Raw genomic sequence first — 17,126 nt, 5'->3', positions numbered from 1 at the left:
CCGTATGGACGTATTTTGGTAAGTTATATACGTGCTCTTAATGGAATAATAGGCATCACTAAAAATAGCACTACAGAAAAGTACTGAAACATGATGGTGAAATAATGCTAAGTGAACAAAATAAATCTACAAAAGAGTATGTGCACAAAACACCTTTTAAATTCTCTGGACGATGGCGCATCATAGAGTTTCTTATCTAACTTTTTAAAAAATAGACACATTTTTTTCAGAATCCTACATAAGCTATATAATCTCATTGTAAAGGGAAAAAATTTCTTAAAAATATCTTCTTCAAAAAGTAGCAAGTAGGATGAATACTATATACAGAGTATGATTCCAAATTGGCTTTTTAAACATGAGTTTAGAGGAAAAGTCCGGAAGGACGTCCACCAAACCATTAACAAATGTTACCTTGTATCAGTGGCATTAAGGATGCCACTCAAAATCAACATGAAGCGTGGTTAGTTAGTAGTGGGAGGAGTGTCATCATTTACCAAGTGCTTATGACACACCGAACACTCTGCTGGGTGTTTTCCACACATTGTGACATGTAATGTCTCAGCAGCCCTCTGAGGTAGGGGTTCCCTCTGTGAACCAGTTTTCCAGGTGAGGACGTGGAGACTGAGAGAGGCAAAGTTACTTGCCCAAACCCAGCTATGGCTTGCTGACAGCCTCATCACACAGACATGGAGTTTGCCTTCCTCAGTCGCAAAGAGGGGCTTTTTATTCATCAGAAACGATCCACTATAATTTTTCCCTCAAGGACAGCCAGTGGCTGAACTCCTCCAGGGGGCAGTTGCACAGAGTCCCCTGTGGGGAGCAGGGATGCCCCCAGAGCCTCAGCATGCCCCCTCCAGAGTGACCATGTGTGGCCAGACAGCGTGAGGAGGGAGAGAAATCTCGGTCACCTCCAGAAGTCTGAAATGGTTACAGGAAGGAAGAGAGGAAAACGCAAGCAGGCCGCAGTCTGGGTGAGTTTGGGAGGAGAATAAGGAATAAGGAATTTACAGAGTGGCGTGCTGAGCCGCAGAGGGGAGGGTAAATTGCCAAGGACAATTTTAAGAAATGTCAGGCTGCCCTGGAAATCGGGTGTCCTGCAACATGCAATTACCTGTTACTACCACCGGCGTCTGGGCTGCGCTTCTCCTAAAGTGGCGGCACATTAAGAGTAAGTCACGTGAAGCCCCCAAATTTGTTCGTATCATATTTATACTTACATGATTTTCTTTATTTAAAGAATTCCAATGAGCACGTGATTCATGTCCTAAGAAGATAAAGACATATGGATCTGTCGGGTGTTTAGAACAACTGTTTCTTCAGATGGAGGATGGCTGGGGGAGCAGCTACACATTTCCTTACCCAGGAACCACTGAGATTGCTCTTCCAGGCGTATTTGCCAGAGGGGAGTCCCCGACACCCAAAAGGACTTCGTGGACTGTACATGGCACCCAGGTTTATGCTGGGCCCAGTCCTGTGTGTCTCGAAGGCGAGGACGTGGCACCTAACACCATTTCAATTCAATTTAGTAACTTTTTGTCAGTCTGCCCGGAACTGTGCCCCACCAGAGGAGGGGGCCGCAAGGTGAGAGAGGCACTTCCGCTTTGCCCAGACTGTCACCTGCGTCCTGAAGGAGGCTGAGATCTCACGTGAGCAGGATTTCCTGCTTAGTTCATGGCTTACCCCCAGCACCTGGCACAATGCCTGGCCCTTAGACGACATTCAACGAGAGTGTGTCGAGGAATGAGATAACACTTAACACCCTGGAAAATGCGTCAAGCCCCAACGACTCCCGTTGGAAATTTCTCTACTTTAGTTGAACTCTACGATAACCCTGGCTCAGAAACTCAGAGTGAAAAAATCCAGGGTTGACCAGGAAAAGAACCAATGTAATAGAGTTATAAACGAGTATAATAAGGAAAGTATTGGCTCTCCTAACTTTCATTCTTTATTCATTTACATTTCCCACATACCGTATGCCAGGCACTGTGCTAGGTCCTGAAGATACAAACCCTGAACCTGGCCATGGAAATGGGGATAAACAGAACATCCCTAGAATTAATATCATCCACTAACAACAATTAGTGTCCAGTGCGATGTTCCAGGCGTTGTTCTAAGTGCTCTCCACGGATTGCTTTGTTTATAGGCAGCATGCGACATTATGCCCATTTTACAGATGAGCAGGCTGAGACTCAGAAAGGTGAAATGATTTGTTCACATTCCACAGCTGGTAATGAAGACCAGGCTTAGGTTCCTACAGTCTAATGCCTGTGCTCATGATCTTGATGGCTTCCCAAGGGGTAATCCTGCAATCATTGGCCTGCAAATCACCAGGATGCTGAATAAAAATGCAGATTCCCAGGCCTGGGGCTGAAGGATGGGACTCTCTGGGAGGGCAGCCTGGAAATCCCCATTTTTTACACCTGGGTAATTCAGATGTGCACTACAGTTGGTCAACACAGCACTCAAATGGGCCACACTGACCTCTCATGAGTTTACAGAACCTCTAGCACCCGCCCTCCTCCCCTCCGCCATCACGTCCTGCTCACCGTCAAAAAGAACAGACTAGGAAGCCAGGGCAGAAGGGAAGGCGGGAGGGAGGAAGGGAGAAAGGAAGGAACTTGTGCCAAGCTGGACTCTTTCAGTTCAGGGCAGGTTGATGCTGAGCCCTCCGCGACTCTGCTCTTAAACCCACAGCAGCGTGCTCCCTGCAACCGGGAGGCACTCTCTATGGGCGGCGACAGCCGTGCGGTGGAAGCTTCTAGAGACAGCAGTGGGGTGAGATTTAGCTGCACCCGGGGCTCAAACCTAAAAGTTTATCCTTCCCCAGATCAGGACGGTACTGCACTGGGTCGTCTAGTGGGCGGTGTGCGCATCAGCAAGCATGCTGGGGACATTCCGCCAACAGGACATGGGGCAGAAGGAGGGGCAGAGACAGGAACTGCCTCCGAGTGGGAGTGGGCTGTCTCCCACCAGATTAATGAAGAACCCTCCACTCCACAGGAACTGGTTGGTGTGAGCATGGGGTTTGCGGGGTCCACGAGGGGGTATCCACTCCTGGTTCTCACCAGCAAATCACATGGCCACCCTGAGTCTCAGTTCCTTGTGCATAAAAGGAAAATAATTATTATTAGATAGCTATTAATATTATCTGTGATTTATTGAACACCTTTTTTATGGCAGGCACTGCCTTGAGGTAATTAGTCAATCTCCAGAACAAATATCGATGAAGTCATTTTTGTCTCCATTTGACAGAAGGAGGAAATGAATCTAGAGAGGTTAAGAAATTTACCCAGTAGTTCCCAGCAGGTAACCAGTGAGACCTGGATTTGATCTCAGGTCTGTCTGATGCCAAAGCCTGTCCTCACAATAACTCCCGATTCCTTCTCCAATGTTCCTTGTAGTTCCCACGGCTAAGCACCTCAAACACGGCATGTTCACGGTTTCCAAGAAAAGAGGTACCGCTCTGTCTTCCCAGGCCCACCTCTGAGCCTCGAAGGTGAAAATACGGGTTAGCTCCTCTGTGTCTCGCAGGGATTCAGCAAAGACAGAGTATGTCGCTCTGTCAACTGAGACAGTTGTCTGCACAAAAGGGGCCCCGGGAGTGTCTAGCAAGTAGACCACGTCTCAGCCCTGCTAAGCAGACGTCAGAAACAGGGCTTCCACTGCCTTTATTCGCTTTCCCAAAGGCCTGGACTGAGGTGACCCTCTCTGTATGATGAACACTGAGGGGCCTTCAGACGCCACAGAGCGTTCACGGAAAGCCCAGACCCCCAGCCCCATCCCTCTCTCTAATCTCACCTCCCACCATTTGCCCCTCATTCACTCCTACTTCTATCTGTTCCTCGAGTAGGTCAAGGTCGCTCCCACCTCAGGGTCTCTGTGCTCGCAGTGACCTCTGCCAAAAATACTGTTCCACCTGCCTAGAAGATGCTTTCTCCAGATCTTCACAAGCGTTCTCCTTGTCGTCCAGGTCTCAGATCACGGCCCCCTCTCTGGGGGGCCTTTCCTGGCCGGCTTACCTAAATTAGCACCCCCAGTCTATTCCTTTCCATCACACCTCCCTACTGCATTCATGGTGCTTAACATTATCTGGAACAATCTTATTCATTATTTGCTCACATGCCCAGAAAAGTGTCTGGCAAATGGTTGCCTATCCATGACTGTGTGCTGCATAGAAGGATGAATGAGGAAAAAAAATAAAAAATAAAACAATAAATGGGAAATCTCAGGAACTTTTCTTGTAATAAGGATCCAGGAATCCATACCCAAAAGTAGCCCCCCCCTTTTCAGTCAACAAGGGCAGAGACCACAAGAAATAACACTGTGGTTGGTAACAACTTAACAACCAGCCGGCGGCGATATGCACACACATTGCTGGGCATGGTTCCAAAGCTAAAAAGGCACTAATTGCTTTTATATAAGGAGGTAGAAATGCAGTCCCTCCGTGTCCTTTGGTCCTGATGGTCTGCATTATCGTATCTGTTACTGTGTTAATTGTTCCTTTCTCACACGGCCAGCTTGGGCTTCATTCTGCCTATGTCGGGGATGCTGACAGGTTCCTATACAGAGAAGAGAGGTACTAGGCGGAGTGTGTGTGCCTGTGTTCGTGAGTGCATGTGTGTGTAAAAGCAGCGGCACTCCGGGAAGTGGTGTTTGCAGGCAGGCTGCCTGCGCTCAGGTTCCTGAGGCTGGGCCGGGGACGGGAGGGGTGGGCCTGGACAGTGCCACCGCGGGCTTCTGCTGGCACTGGCTGCCTCTCCAAGACAGGAGTGCGAGTGCCTGCCCAGCTGGACTGAGTGTGGTGAATTCAAGTTGCCTTTAGGAATGGCTGAAAAAGCCCACACCTGGAGATCCCTCCCTCCCTGCCCCTCCACAGCAGGTCGCATCTGGGAGACTCTCCAGTCATTAGAGGAATGAGTCGGGAGTGAGCAGTTCGCCAGCTCACCAGCACTGGGTGGAAAGCAGCAGGCAAGGATGGATGTGGTCGACAGCCTTCTTGTGAATGGAAGCAACGGCACCCCTCCTTGTGAACTAGGCATCAAAAATGAGACGCTTTTCTGCTTGGATCAGCCTCGCCCGTCCAAAGGTAGGCGTCAGAGGACTGCTGTTTTCATTCAGAAAACTATTAGGTTGAGGGAGAAATCAGCAAGGGCAGGCAAGGCTGACAGAGAAAATAAAACTAAGTCCTCGTGAGACGAGGCTGGATAAAGTCATCTGTTAAGAAGTTCGGATAAGAGATCAAAAAGCAGAATTGAGTCGAATATTCTCATTGTTCCCCCCTCAGGAGAGTGGGGCTTAACGGATGGGGACGTGGGGACGTGGGGGAGACAAAAGCAGTGGGAGGAGGTGCCGAAGTGTGGCAAGAAGGGCAGACAAGTGTCTGCGCTCGAACTTACGCGCGTTACAGAAAAGGTGCTGTCACAACCTAGCTGTTGCCTTTTCTTGGGGGAAATCCGGCGTGAAGAAGTGATTAAAGCGAGATAATGTTTAGCAGCTAGGAAAGAAAGCAATCACTACTCACTGAAGCTTTGTTCTTAAGAAAAAGTAGTTCCCTGGGTGATCCTTTAACGAATCAACCTTTCGGAAGCAACGGACTCACTCTGTGCTCTCCCCGGTTTGTTTCTGCAAGATATCGTCTGTCCGTGAATGGCTGGGTTCAATGATTGCACCCCTGCAAAGAAAAAAAATCAGGAGGAACTAATTGTTGGCTTCGCGTGCTAAGATTTTAACATTCTGCTCTCATAACCTCCATCCCTCCGTCTTGTCCCTGTTACTCTTCGCAGAGTGGCAGCCAGCTGTGCAGATTCTCTTGTATTCCTTGATATTCCTGCTCAGCGTGCTGGGGAACACGCTGGTCATCACGGTGCTGATCCGAAACAAGAGGATGAGAACTGTCACCAACATCTTCTTGCTGTCCCTGGCCATCAGCGACCTCATGCTCTGCCTCTTCTGCATGCCGTTCAACCTCATCCCCAACCTGCTCAAGGATTTCATCTTCGGGAGCGCCGTTTGCAAGACCACCACCTACTTCATGGGTGAGTTGCTGCCGTGACTATTTCTGGAACTTGCCCCAGACCCCACTCAAGCCCAGACATTCCAAAACCCCTGACAGCCTCGGGCAGAGGGGCCCTGCTGCTGAGTGTAAATATCACAACGTCTGTCTGTGTAGGGCTGTGTGCAAGGATTCAGGTACTGACTGAGTCCTCGTAACTCTCCAGAAGTCAGTCCCCAGTCACCTGCTTCAGAGGTCAGCTTCTCAGAGAGGCGTAAGTTGATAAGAAATCACAGAGGGGGGCTGGTTTTGCTGGCTTCTGTTAGAAAGAAAGACATGCAAGCTGCTCCGTCACTTCCTGGAAGCTGCTGGTTGTATTCTGAGCTCTACCCAGGGGTGGCAAAGGAGGGTGAGGAGGGTTCTTTTGGTCGTTGCTCCTGCTTTCCCAGGGAACAGGGGCTGTTTGACAACCAGTTTCATCGCGGCTCTAGACTCCTTTCTCAGGATTCACTCCCCAGCCTGTTCCCCCAGAGACAGAGAGGCCTCTGCCCCTAGATAAGGAGTTGAATTTGCTCCTGGGGGCTATGAGGTCACTAAGTTGACCTTGATTGGCTGAGATATGCAGCTCTCTGCCTATGCCAATCAAAATGATGATGATGATGATGATAATGTTGATGATAAAAAAAGCACAAGAACTAATATTTTGAGTACTTTTTATATACCCAAGGATATGCTAAGCATTTTTACCTCCATGATCTTACTGGATCAGCCAAATATCCTATGAAGTACAGGTATTTTTCTCTGTCTCACTGAAGCAGGAACAGAGGCACAGAGAGGTTAATAATGTGCCCATGGACACACAGGTGGTGAGCCGCAGAGCTGGTATTAGAACCCAAATCAGCAGCCACTATAGTGGTGATGAACAAAGACATGTCTTCATGGTCCTCTCTGTCAACTTGTTTATACCTTGCCTATTCTGAGAACCAGTTGAGAGGAAGAGGAGAGGCGAGAAATGGGAGGGAGCTGGTTTTGTTCTGACCCTAAACCTTGCAAAATATGCATAGCCGAGTTGGGTTAGGGCAGTCTTCAGTGACCAGAATTCTTTAAAAGTCTGTATTTCTCCCAATTGACGAAACCAGATCCAGCACTAACAAAATGATGATGAATTATCTACCTGCATGCCATGGACAACTAACCAACAAAGTGTCACTCTATGTCCAAGTTCTCTGAAAATAAAAATAGACTTGCAAAGGAAAAGGATCACTGTTAAACACTGAAGCAATAACAACTAGCATTTCATAGCACTTTTGGCATTCAGGGCCTGTCCGTTCATACTTATGAATGTTATTTAAGAATCTTAACAAGAATATGTGAAAAGAGATTTAAAATGAGTGCTTGTGCAATTGCACAACATTGTAAACTTGCTAAATGATTGAAAATGGTTAACTTTGTGTTATATGAATTTCACCTCAATAAAAAAAATTTTCAAAAATAGCTAAAATGAAAAGCAAAATAATTCTGAAATTGTTTGCAATATTGTAATGGTTCTGCTGGATTCTGTCATTTCGATTCTCTTAACTTTGAGTTTTCCTCAATACTATTGCTAACAGTTAACATTTATTAAACTCCTAATATGTAGCCAAAATAAAAAGTGCTTGCCTGATGGTGGGTTTATAATTACAGTGGACCCATCATACAGACTTGACTCTGAGGAGTTCAGGGCTATCCTCTGTCATTTAAATGTCATCAAGTCCAGTGAAACACAGCAAATCCTGCCTGGGAACATGAGTATTTATTTAATGGTTTGGGGATTATAGTTTTCTTAAAGTGTCTTAGAAATACTATGGAAATTCTCCCTAGAAAAAGAACATTTTTATATGTAGTCTCAGAGAATTAACTTACGGCCATAAAAGGCCCCCAGCTAAGAACTTCCGCTCCCAAACTTAGATGAATTCCTAGGTTTAAGAAATCATAGTAAAGGTTAATCAGAAGAGTTGAAGGAATTCATAGATGAAGAATTGAAGGGGATTTTAATGAGATAAGACATAATAATAAATATACACACAACAGCGCAAAAAAAAATTAAGGAAAATTAAGCTTTTCTGACTATAGCTCAGTACATAATTTTAAATGGGGTGTTTTGGTGTCTTTCCCAGTGATGATGCATGCTCATTCTACAAAACACAAAAAATCAAAAAAGATAATAAGGAAGACCCTAGTTTTCCCACCTGGAAAAAGCTTTAGTTACAGTATGCGGTTTTTCCGCTTCATCGTTTTTTACTGGTTTTTTTTTTTTTTCCCGACAAACTACATTTTGAAATCTAGTAATGTTTCACTCTTAAAAAGTCTTACTAGAAATTTTCAGGAAGAGTTTTAATGTCCTTAGCCCAGACCCCAGTGACTTTTGGGGTCATACTCCTTGAGAATCTGAGTGATAAGGTCAACTTAACTATGCAGATCATGCTCAAAATTAGAGCCTTTCTATGGGTTACTCCATAATCTCTTCTGTGGGATAGGAACACATTTCATCCCCTCAGTTATTAATTAATGAGCACCTTCTGCCCAAGAAGGAGTTAGGTTGTAATCAAAAGTCAATAAACTTAACTGAAAATTGGCAGTAAGATATATTTGCAAATACATTTCTTTAACTGCTTTCTTAAATCCTTTTTGGAACAAAGCTGGAAATAAATCATTCTTTTAAAAATACACACACACAAGATTTCTTTACCCTGAGTTGCTTCCTTTGAAATCACACCTGTGTGGATCAGATATTCTTGAGCTAATGTGCGGGTAAACTTTGGGGTTCAGAGCTGCAAAACTGACTTCTTTGTTCCTTCCCAGGCACCTCTGTGAGTGTATCCACTTTTAATCTGGTCGCCATATCTCTGGAGCGATACGGTGCGATTTGCAAACCCTTACAGTCCCGGGTCTGGCAGACGAAATCCCATGCTTTGAAGGTGATTGCTGCTACCTGGTGCCTCTCCTTTACCATCATGACTCCATACCCAATTTATAGCAACTTGGTGCCTTTTACCAAAAATAACAACCAGACCGCGAATATGTGCCGCTTTCTACTGCCAAATGATGTTATGCAGCAGTCCTGGTAAGGGTCCAGAGTGCTCATTCGTTTGCTACAACTTGGTATAATTTGAAGTTTTCATAAAACTGGAATGCATTGTCCAGAGAGGCTGGGGGATCCGTTTCCTGAAGACATTTTGAGAAGGATCATTCTAACCTCTTTCTAGGATAATGGTAATAGCAGACACTTAGAGTGCTGTGTTTTAAATGCCATACATATGTTAATTCAATTAATCGTCTCAAAACCCGATAGGGTGGGTACTATTATTGCCCTCATTTTACAGATGAGAAAACCGAGATGAAGTGAGGTTAAGTAAATTGTTCAAAGTCACAAACCTAGACGAGATAGAGCTTCTGTGCTTACCTACCATGCAGTGTGCTTCCAGATGGTCTGGAGGGAGGGAGTGGGGTTGGGCGAGATGATTTGAAGGGCTATGATTTTCTAAGAATTGAAGATAGAGCGAGGATAAGTTTCAGATCCCGTGTGGTTTTTCTTAGAGCTGTAGCTATGGTACTTGCACAGAGTGCTTTACTGAAAATAGAAAAGCAAGATTCTAATACCTGTTTTTTTGCTTATTAGCTGGGCGATGTTGGACAAGTTCATGTAAATTCTCTAACATACAGGTTTTTAAAATAATCTATACAAGGATTTAATAATAGAGATATTTTTTATCTACCTCATTGGTGGCTGTAAAATTCAAATGAGTGTATGTGTATGAAAAATGTCATTAAATAGCTTGTAAAAGCCTACACCAATGCAGGGAACTATGTTTACTAATTCCAAGCCTGTTTTAGAAGCAAGGAGCTAGACATTTAAAAATGACTTAAAACTGAGATAATCTGCTTTCTCTGCCTTCCTTTTTTTTTTTTTTTTCATTTCAACCCAGTGACAAATACACATACACACAAAATTATGCTGCAAACGAGAGGGACTTGAAAAGGAATCTTATCAAAACATGTCCAATTGAAATGAGAAATGGCCCAGCCACCATGAGCCTCTGACCAGTTTATGGCCTAATCGTGTAACCTTACACATGCCAGACTACAAAAATGATTTAGAGGCCAGACTCATAAAAAGGAGGCTGGAGTGCCTCAGGAATCAATTGCGTTCATGCCTTCTCAAGCACAGTTCTGCCCCACCAGGCACTGGAGTTAGGGTGCCACTGTGTCAGAGGGTCGGAAGCAACCGGAAGGCCATGTTTTGCAAAACCAAGGAGGCTTTCCATCATTCTCACCTGTTTTTGATTATTCTGCTGCCATAAAGTCAACAAATGGTATATTGATATACTTAAGAGCATAGGTTCTAGAATCATATTGCTTGAGTTCAAGTCCTACCTCTGCCATTAGCTTTGTGACTTTGGGCAAGTTATTTAAGTCTCTTTAAGTCTCAGTTTTCTCATCTGTAAAGTAGGCATTATGGTAACAGTCCCTACCTCAAAGGTTATTATGGGAGTTAATATCTAATAATATCTGTAATAGTAACTATATAAAATGCTTAGCCTAGTGTGTAGCACATTTAATAAGTCCCTAATAAATGTAAGCCCTTATGTTTTATTATTTCGGTAACAACTTTATTGAGATAAAATGTACATACTTTTTTTTTAAAGCTCTCATTAGTTTTATAGGTGTAGACCTGTTTCAGGCAGAGTTACAGCAAACTTTTCCAATTTAACTAGCCTGTCATAAAAGTCTTTATCAGAAAAAAAAAATACACAGAAGTAGTAAACAACTTCTAATTACTGAATCTCCAGACATGGAATTTCCAAGGAATTAAATGCTAGTAATTAATGTGTTTGCTCAGACCTGTCTAAATGGAGATGAACCCTATTTATTCCATCCCATCTGAGTTTGAAATACTGGATTGCTGGTTATTGGATTTCTTTTTTATTTTATTAGGCACACGTTCCTGTTACTCATCCTCTTTCTTATTCCTGGAATCGTAATGATGGTAGCGTATGGATTAATCTCTTTGGAACTTTACCAAGGAATAAAATTTGATGCTAGCCAGAAGAAGTCTGCTAGAGGTAACTAACAATCTTTTCCCTGCATGTTTATTCCAAAAGATCACAATAGCTTGTTCTCTGTAACTTAAATAGAGAAACCCATAGTATATTATAGATTTATAAAAGTATTATGAGACTGTGCCATAAGGGACAGTCATAAAACCGAGTATCTCTATTTCCTCATCTGTGCGATGGAGAAATCATTCCTCCCAAAAGGGTGCTGAGTGGAATAAAAGGAGAATCATACACACATCCCAAGGATAAGCTGAGGGCCCGCGTGTCCCAGACTTTCCGTGATAGGCCTCCTTCAGCACCCAAAGCCAACTGTCATTCCGGTCCCCCATCCTGTCTCCTCCCTTCGCAAAGCCTCGCCCCTTCCCCATTCGGTTCAATGCACTATCCACCTCGCTTCTTCCCCTTCTCACTCCACCTCTCCACTCTGTTCTTCACCGTGTATAACAATCTCTAGCGTCTTCCGTGTTTGTTGATTTTTGCCCATTGTCTAGATCCCTCACAGTAAAAGCAGTCAGCGGCTTACCAGGAAGCAGGGACCTTTCCCCTGAAGAGCTGGGGAAAGCAAGTGTGTGAATATTCATTCTTTTAATAGTTTTTTTCATCCTTATAATCTACATACATAAAATGCTATTTTAGTATTACGTAACATGTTATGTACATTATATATTATACATTATTTTGTTAATTTTAAGCAGCTTTGCATTTGAAGGAAAGGACTGGTATAGTTCAATATTTACCCATATTGCAGTCCCACGGTCGGTCGCCTGCCCAGTTCTTCCATTCGAATTTGGTTCGGCCCCCTCGATGGAAAGGGTGGGGGGCCTCCATGCCTGTATTTGGCACGGCTCATCCCAAATGGTAAGTGATGTCACTTGCCCACACAGAAAGGAAACCGAGCGCCGGCAGCAGCGGCCGATACGAGGACAGTGACGGGTGTTACCTGCAGAAGTCCAAGCACCCACGCAGGCTGGAGCTTCAGCGCCTGTCGCCCGGCGGCAGCGGCAGGGTCAACCGCATCAGGAGCAGCAGCTCCGCGGCCAACCTGATGGCCAAGAAGCGGGTGATCCGCATGCTCATGGTCATCGTGGTCCTCTTCTTCCTGTGCTGGATGCCCATCTTCAGCGCCAACGCCTGGCGGGCCTATGACACGGCCTCCGCCGAACGCCACCTCTCGGGGACCCCCATTTCCTTCATCCTCCTGCTCTCCTACACCTCCTCCTGCGTCAACCCCATCATCTACTGCTTCATGAACAAACGGTTCCGCCTCGGCTTCATGGCCACCTTCCCCTGCTGCCCCCACCCTGGTCCCCCCGGGGCGAGAGGAGAGCCGGGAGAGGAGGAGGAAGGCAGGACCACGCGGGCCTCGCTGTCCAGGTACTCGTACAGCCACATGAGCGCCTCCGCCCCGCCCCCGTGACTCCACCCCGGCCCTCCGGGATGGGGGCACTGAGGAAGGAGCAAGCGAAGCAGGAGGGGAAAGGAGGCGAGGAGTGAGGGAGAGGAAAGGCTCCATTCCCAGTGGCGACTCTTGTCTGCTTTTCATCCTTCATCCTGGTTCTGGGAAACGCTTCTGGCGTGGGGCCATGACTTGGTCTTTAGGCGGTTCAAGGCAGGAAATGTTCAATATTATTCACCGTCAGAAAACCTCAGCAGGCCAGTAACAGGAGTCCCACAGGGCTCAGGCTGCACATGTAATCGCCAAGCACATGTTCCAATGGGGATGTGGACCCTACTGAGTTTAGAAGGTTCTAGAACATCCAAGGAGGATTCTCACTTCCCATTATGGTACACTTCTATACTCTGCTACTTCCGCTGATGCAGACTGTGGTAGCGGCTCTGTCCCTGGGGAGTCTAATCACTTATGCACATCCCGTGGCCGCCCCCCCTCGTCACCACCCCTAAAGGGAACAGGAAGTAAACCCTCTTCTGTCCATTTTCTGTAGTAAAGAACAATTTGACTTTTTCTTCTTGTGGTCAGTCAAGGACAGAGACACATGCTTATGTGGTTATCGGAATAGCATAAGAAACTTTTCCTCAAAGATGGAATTAATTATACTTCTAAAAATAACAGACAATACAAGGCAAATGGCTGGATGAAATGCTATCTTACTATAAAGAATATTGAGTGCCAGAAGGAGCATAGAAATCTATTTTTCTTCTACTTTAATGGTATCTATTGCTTAACACCACCTTTGTAGCGTGGTATTAAGCCCCATGGTTTCTTTGACTCGACTTCATTTTTCAGACTTATCTGGCACTTCCTCTTTTCCAGAAAGACCCCCGGGTATAAAGGAGAGTTGGAACCTATGCATACTTGGCCAAGAGTGGAACTGTGTAGTCAGGTCCAGAATAAAATTAGCGCACTTGGACTCAATTAACAAAATAGCGGTTAAATGTCAAAGCTATGTTTTTAAACATAATTGTATTGATTTTCTGTACGTGTGTAAACTGAACATACATGTTCTTTACATATAAGTTTATCATTTGGTGTGTTTTAAAAAAATAGTGAATGGATGTTGGAATTCAGCAAGTGTTATAATTTCACATTTCTTTACAACAGTTGGAGTTTCACGTGAACTTCTTTGCAAAACTAGTGTTGAAATCTCCTCTAATTTAGAAATCTTAATTTAAAATAAGATATGAGCTACACATTTAGATAACAGGAAAGGCATTTCTAGAATAGAATGTGTCAATCCAATATTTCTATTTTTAAGGGCAACATTGTCCTGTCTATTTAAATAAATTAACACAGACATTTTTGACCAAAACAAGTTTACATGCTAGCGTAGGAAGTAAAATAACAACCAAAACAAAAACCACAAAGAAAGATTGTAGCTTCCATGCCGCCAAGCATCTGACAAGTGAACTTTTCCTTTTCTTGATTTCATGGGGCCGTGACCATCCATTGATCCAGGCCTGACACTCTGTATTGCACATAAGGGTCACTGATTTGAATATTGGGAAAAAATGTGGAAGAGGGGAAGGGGAGGAGAGTAGCAAGAAGTGATCATGAATAGGGATAATTTAAGCATATAAATTGGGGGACAGATGATCATGTGCTAATAGACAAGGAATTTGAGGACAGACTTCAGTTTTTCTGTTTCACAGACTGCAATATAATGTTAATATATAACCAGTCATCTCAGTCAAAGATTTCAAAGTAAAAATTCAACCAACTGAAATGCACACTGCTAAAATGGTAATGATAAAAGATGTAAGAAATTGAAAATGTAGCCAATACTTGAGTAAATCTTACAAAATCTATAATTTTCCTGCCAGAAGAATAAGCCTTCCCTTCTGACAGTGTTGGCATATAAATTAGGTTAAAGTAAGAAACCTTATCACTGAGAACTTCTGGAAATTCCAAAGGTATATTAACCTAAAGACAGGTTGCCAGATTTTGCAAATAAAAATATAGAATGTCCAGTTAAGTTCTAATTTTAATAAACAATTTTTTTTAGTACGAGTATGTCCCATGCACTAAAATACATTCCTGTAAAATAATTTTTGAATTACATAAAAATATAAAAATATAAACAAGATTTCTCAGATATAGACCAATAAAATGCCTGTTCACTAAATTTTTTGTAAAAAGTCTTTTACATAATGAAACCCTTTAAAAAAAGGAGAAAAATGCTATTAACTTTCGGAATCTGTGCCTGACCTTTGAGAACGGTACTATATACAAGCTAATTTTACTCTATACAAAACTTTTTTTAATGTAAGACCATGCTAATATGCATTACCCATTTGAAATAAAGTGGCCAGTAAAGAAGACAGATTCAAGTTTTTGGTATTGTTTAGTGTCTTCTGGTAGCTTCTACTCGTCAGCAAAGCAGACTGTTACAACTTGAGCATATCTTGGATCTTTGCTTAAACCACGTGTCCCAGAGACTTCTCGTGCCCTAGTTACTGTGGTATTCTCACAATAAACCTGCAGGAGTGAATGAGCAGTGCATGCATCTATATGGCTGGTTACACATGTTCGTGTATGTTTAACAAGTGTCCCTCACCCCGCTGCCCCATTCAGTTAAAACGCAGTCTTCATGAGGCCAGTGACAGTAGCTGTTAACCCTCCACTGTGTTTCCTGCCAGTGTTTTTGCCCAGTACTCTGCACACCGTGAGTGCTCAATAAATCTTGTGACTGACTTCTGCTCTGCCTCCTGTGCTTTTGGGGGGATCCTCTTTCCATCCACCGCAGTGATGCTCAACAAAGAAGGGCACATGCTTGGGGGAGGGGATGGTATCGGAATATCTGTAGTGTTTCTTCCACCTCTCTGTATATCCCTACCCAAGATGCGGCTGTGTGAGCATTTGCTGCCAGCTCTCCCTCCCCTTTTCCTCTCTTCCTGTATATCCGTGTAATTGAAGATGTTACAAATGGGAGGGTGTCGTACCTGTGAACGGCGTAAGACAGATTAAAAAAAAGCGTAGGTGGAAAGGACAAATACTGTACGGATCCATTCATGCGAAATATCTAAAGTCGTCGAAATTATCAAAACAGAAAGTAGAAAGGTGGTTAGCAAGGGCTGGAGGAGGGAGGAGGGAGAATCAGTGTTCAGTGAGCACAGAGTTTCAGTGTTGCAAGAAGAAAAAGTTCTAAGTGGCGATTTCACTTCCTACAATGCTTTACAGTCCCTAGTCCTTGTGCTATAATGACCCCAGGGAAGAAACATCCTTTCTCTGTCCCCATCTCCTCTCTCCCCCCACGGATGCTTGGTCCCTACCCTGAGCTCCCTGAACATGGAGGATTTCAGAGCTGGTTTTCTGTACTGCTGTCCTGAACGCTTCCATCCCTGTGTTTATTTTTAGAAGGAAGATAACACACTTTGCCACTTCACCAGGAAGCCAAAAGATGCTATCAATAATGGAGCTGTCACCTCCTTGGAGAGTTATCAACATTATTAAAATCCTTTATCCGAATCATCGGAGACAAATACAAGCCAACTTATCCATCAGCCTGTTGTGTAAAGCTTCCTGGTCTGTCCCTCCACCTGTTACCTTTTTATCAAATCCCCTTTCTCTGGTGAAATCTGCAGATTGTGGTTACCCGAAGGCCACCTCCAGGATGCCTGGATGTCCCCCACAACCCCCAAATCATCATATCTGTAGCTATTTGCCATACCCCAAGCTACTCCTTCTGATTTTCTCTTCCTGCTAGTGGTACCCTCACTCTCTCAGGTTATCAGGCTCCAAATCTGGCTCATCTTTTAAAGGGCGGTATCGGGAAGTGGTGGAGAACATGGGCTTGGAGTCAGAATGACTTGCATTCATACCCCAGACCGAATGCTCACCAGCTGTGGGGTAGCGGGTATTACTCAGGCCCCCAGCAAAAGAGTCCTCATCTGTAGCACTCCTCTCGTAGGATTTTCGTGAAAACTAAATTATGTTCAATAATGTTAAAGTTGTTAAACTTAAAATGATATTTTGAAGAATATTAAAGGGGACTCAGATTGTGGGTGTGGACAGCCTTAGTGAGCCGTGCTACCAGAGCAGGAGCTGGCCGGAGGGCGCATTGCCTGCATCAGAAACTCACGCACTATTTGAGGCCCACACACAGGATGTTTGCAGGGGAGGGTGGAAGTCTCTAGAAAACCTATGAAACTGCCCCCCAGGAGGAAGAGCCAGCATTTTCACATCTGCCGCGACAAAGGCCATTTGACCACTGAAGAAGAACCACAGACAGCATCACTTTTGTCCTTGTACTACCCACCCCGCCTGCCGTTCTCAAGAGGAGATAGCACAAGGGAGAGAGAGGAGGGAGGAAGGGAGAAAGGGAGGGAGGGAGGGAGAGAGGGAGGGAGGGAGGGGGGGGAAGGAGAAAGGAAGGAATGGAAGGAAAGAAGGAAAGAATGGACAGACCACTAGCTTCTCCACTGCAGCTGTCTTGCCTGGGACCTATCCGACTTAGAGGAAAGGACAGAGCTTCAAACTGGATGTGAGATAAAAGGTTTGATTTATATCGTACTGAAGACTGAAAGATGGAGTTGTTCTAATGAAGATGGTGAATGCTGTGGGATATGCCAGAGAGATCACG

At 44.5% G+C, this 17,126-nt stretch overlaps 1 protein-coding gene across 1 annotated transcript; it reads left to right on the top strand.

Moving 5' to 3' along the window:
• The first annotated feature begins 4,718 nt into the window (after positions 1-4,718).
• CCKAR (cholecystokinin A receptor) lies at positions 4,719-15,259 on the top strand. The gene is made up of 5 exons (XM_016135619.2): positions 4,719-5,086; positions 5,784-6,035; positions 8,834-9,095; positions 10,967-11,094; positions 11,973-15,259. Exons 1-5 carry the CDS (start codon positions 4,975-4,977, stop codon positions 12,503-12,505), a joined length of 1,287 nt encoding a protein of 428 aa, XP_015991105.1. The 5' UTR covers positions 4,719-4,974; the 3' UTR covers positions 12,506-15,259.
• Positions 15,260-17,126: the final 1,867 nt, after the last annotated feature.

Source organism: Rousettus aegyptiacus, unplaced genomic scaffold, assembly GCF_014176215.1.
Source record: "Rousettus aegyptiacus isolate mRouAeg1 unplaced genomic scaffold, mRouAeg1.p scaffold_m13_p_10, whole genome shotgun sequence".
Classification (NCBI taxonomy): Eukaryota; Metazoa; Chordata; class Mammalia; order Chiroptera; family Pteropodidae; genus Rousettus; species Rousettus aegyptiacus.
Note: the sequence above shows the minus strand (reverse complement) of the source record. Positions and strands in the feature narration are given on the sequence as shown.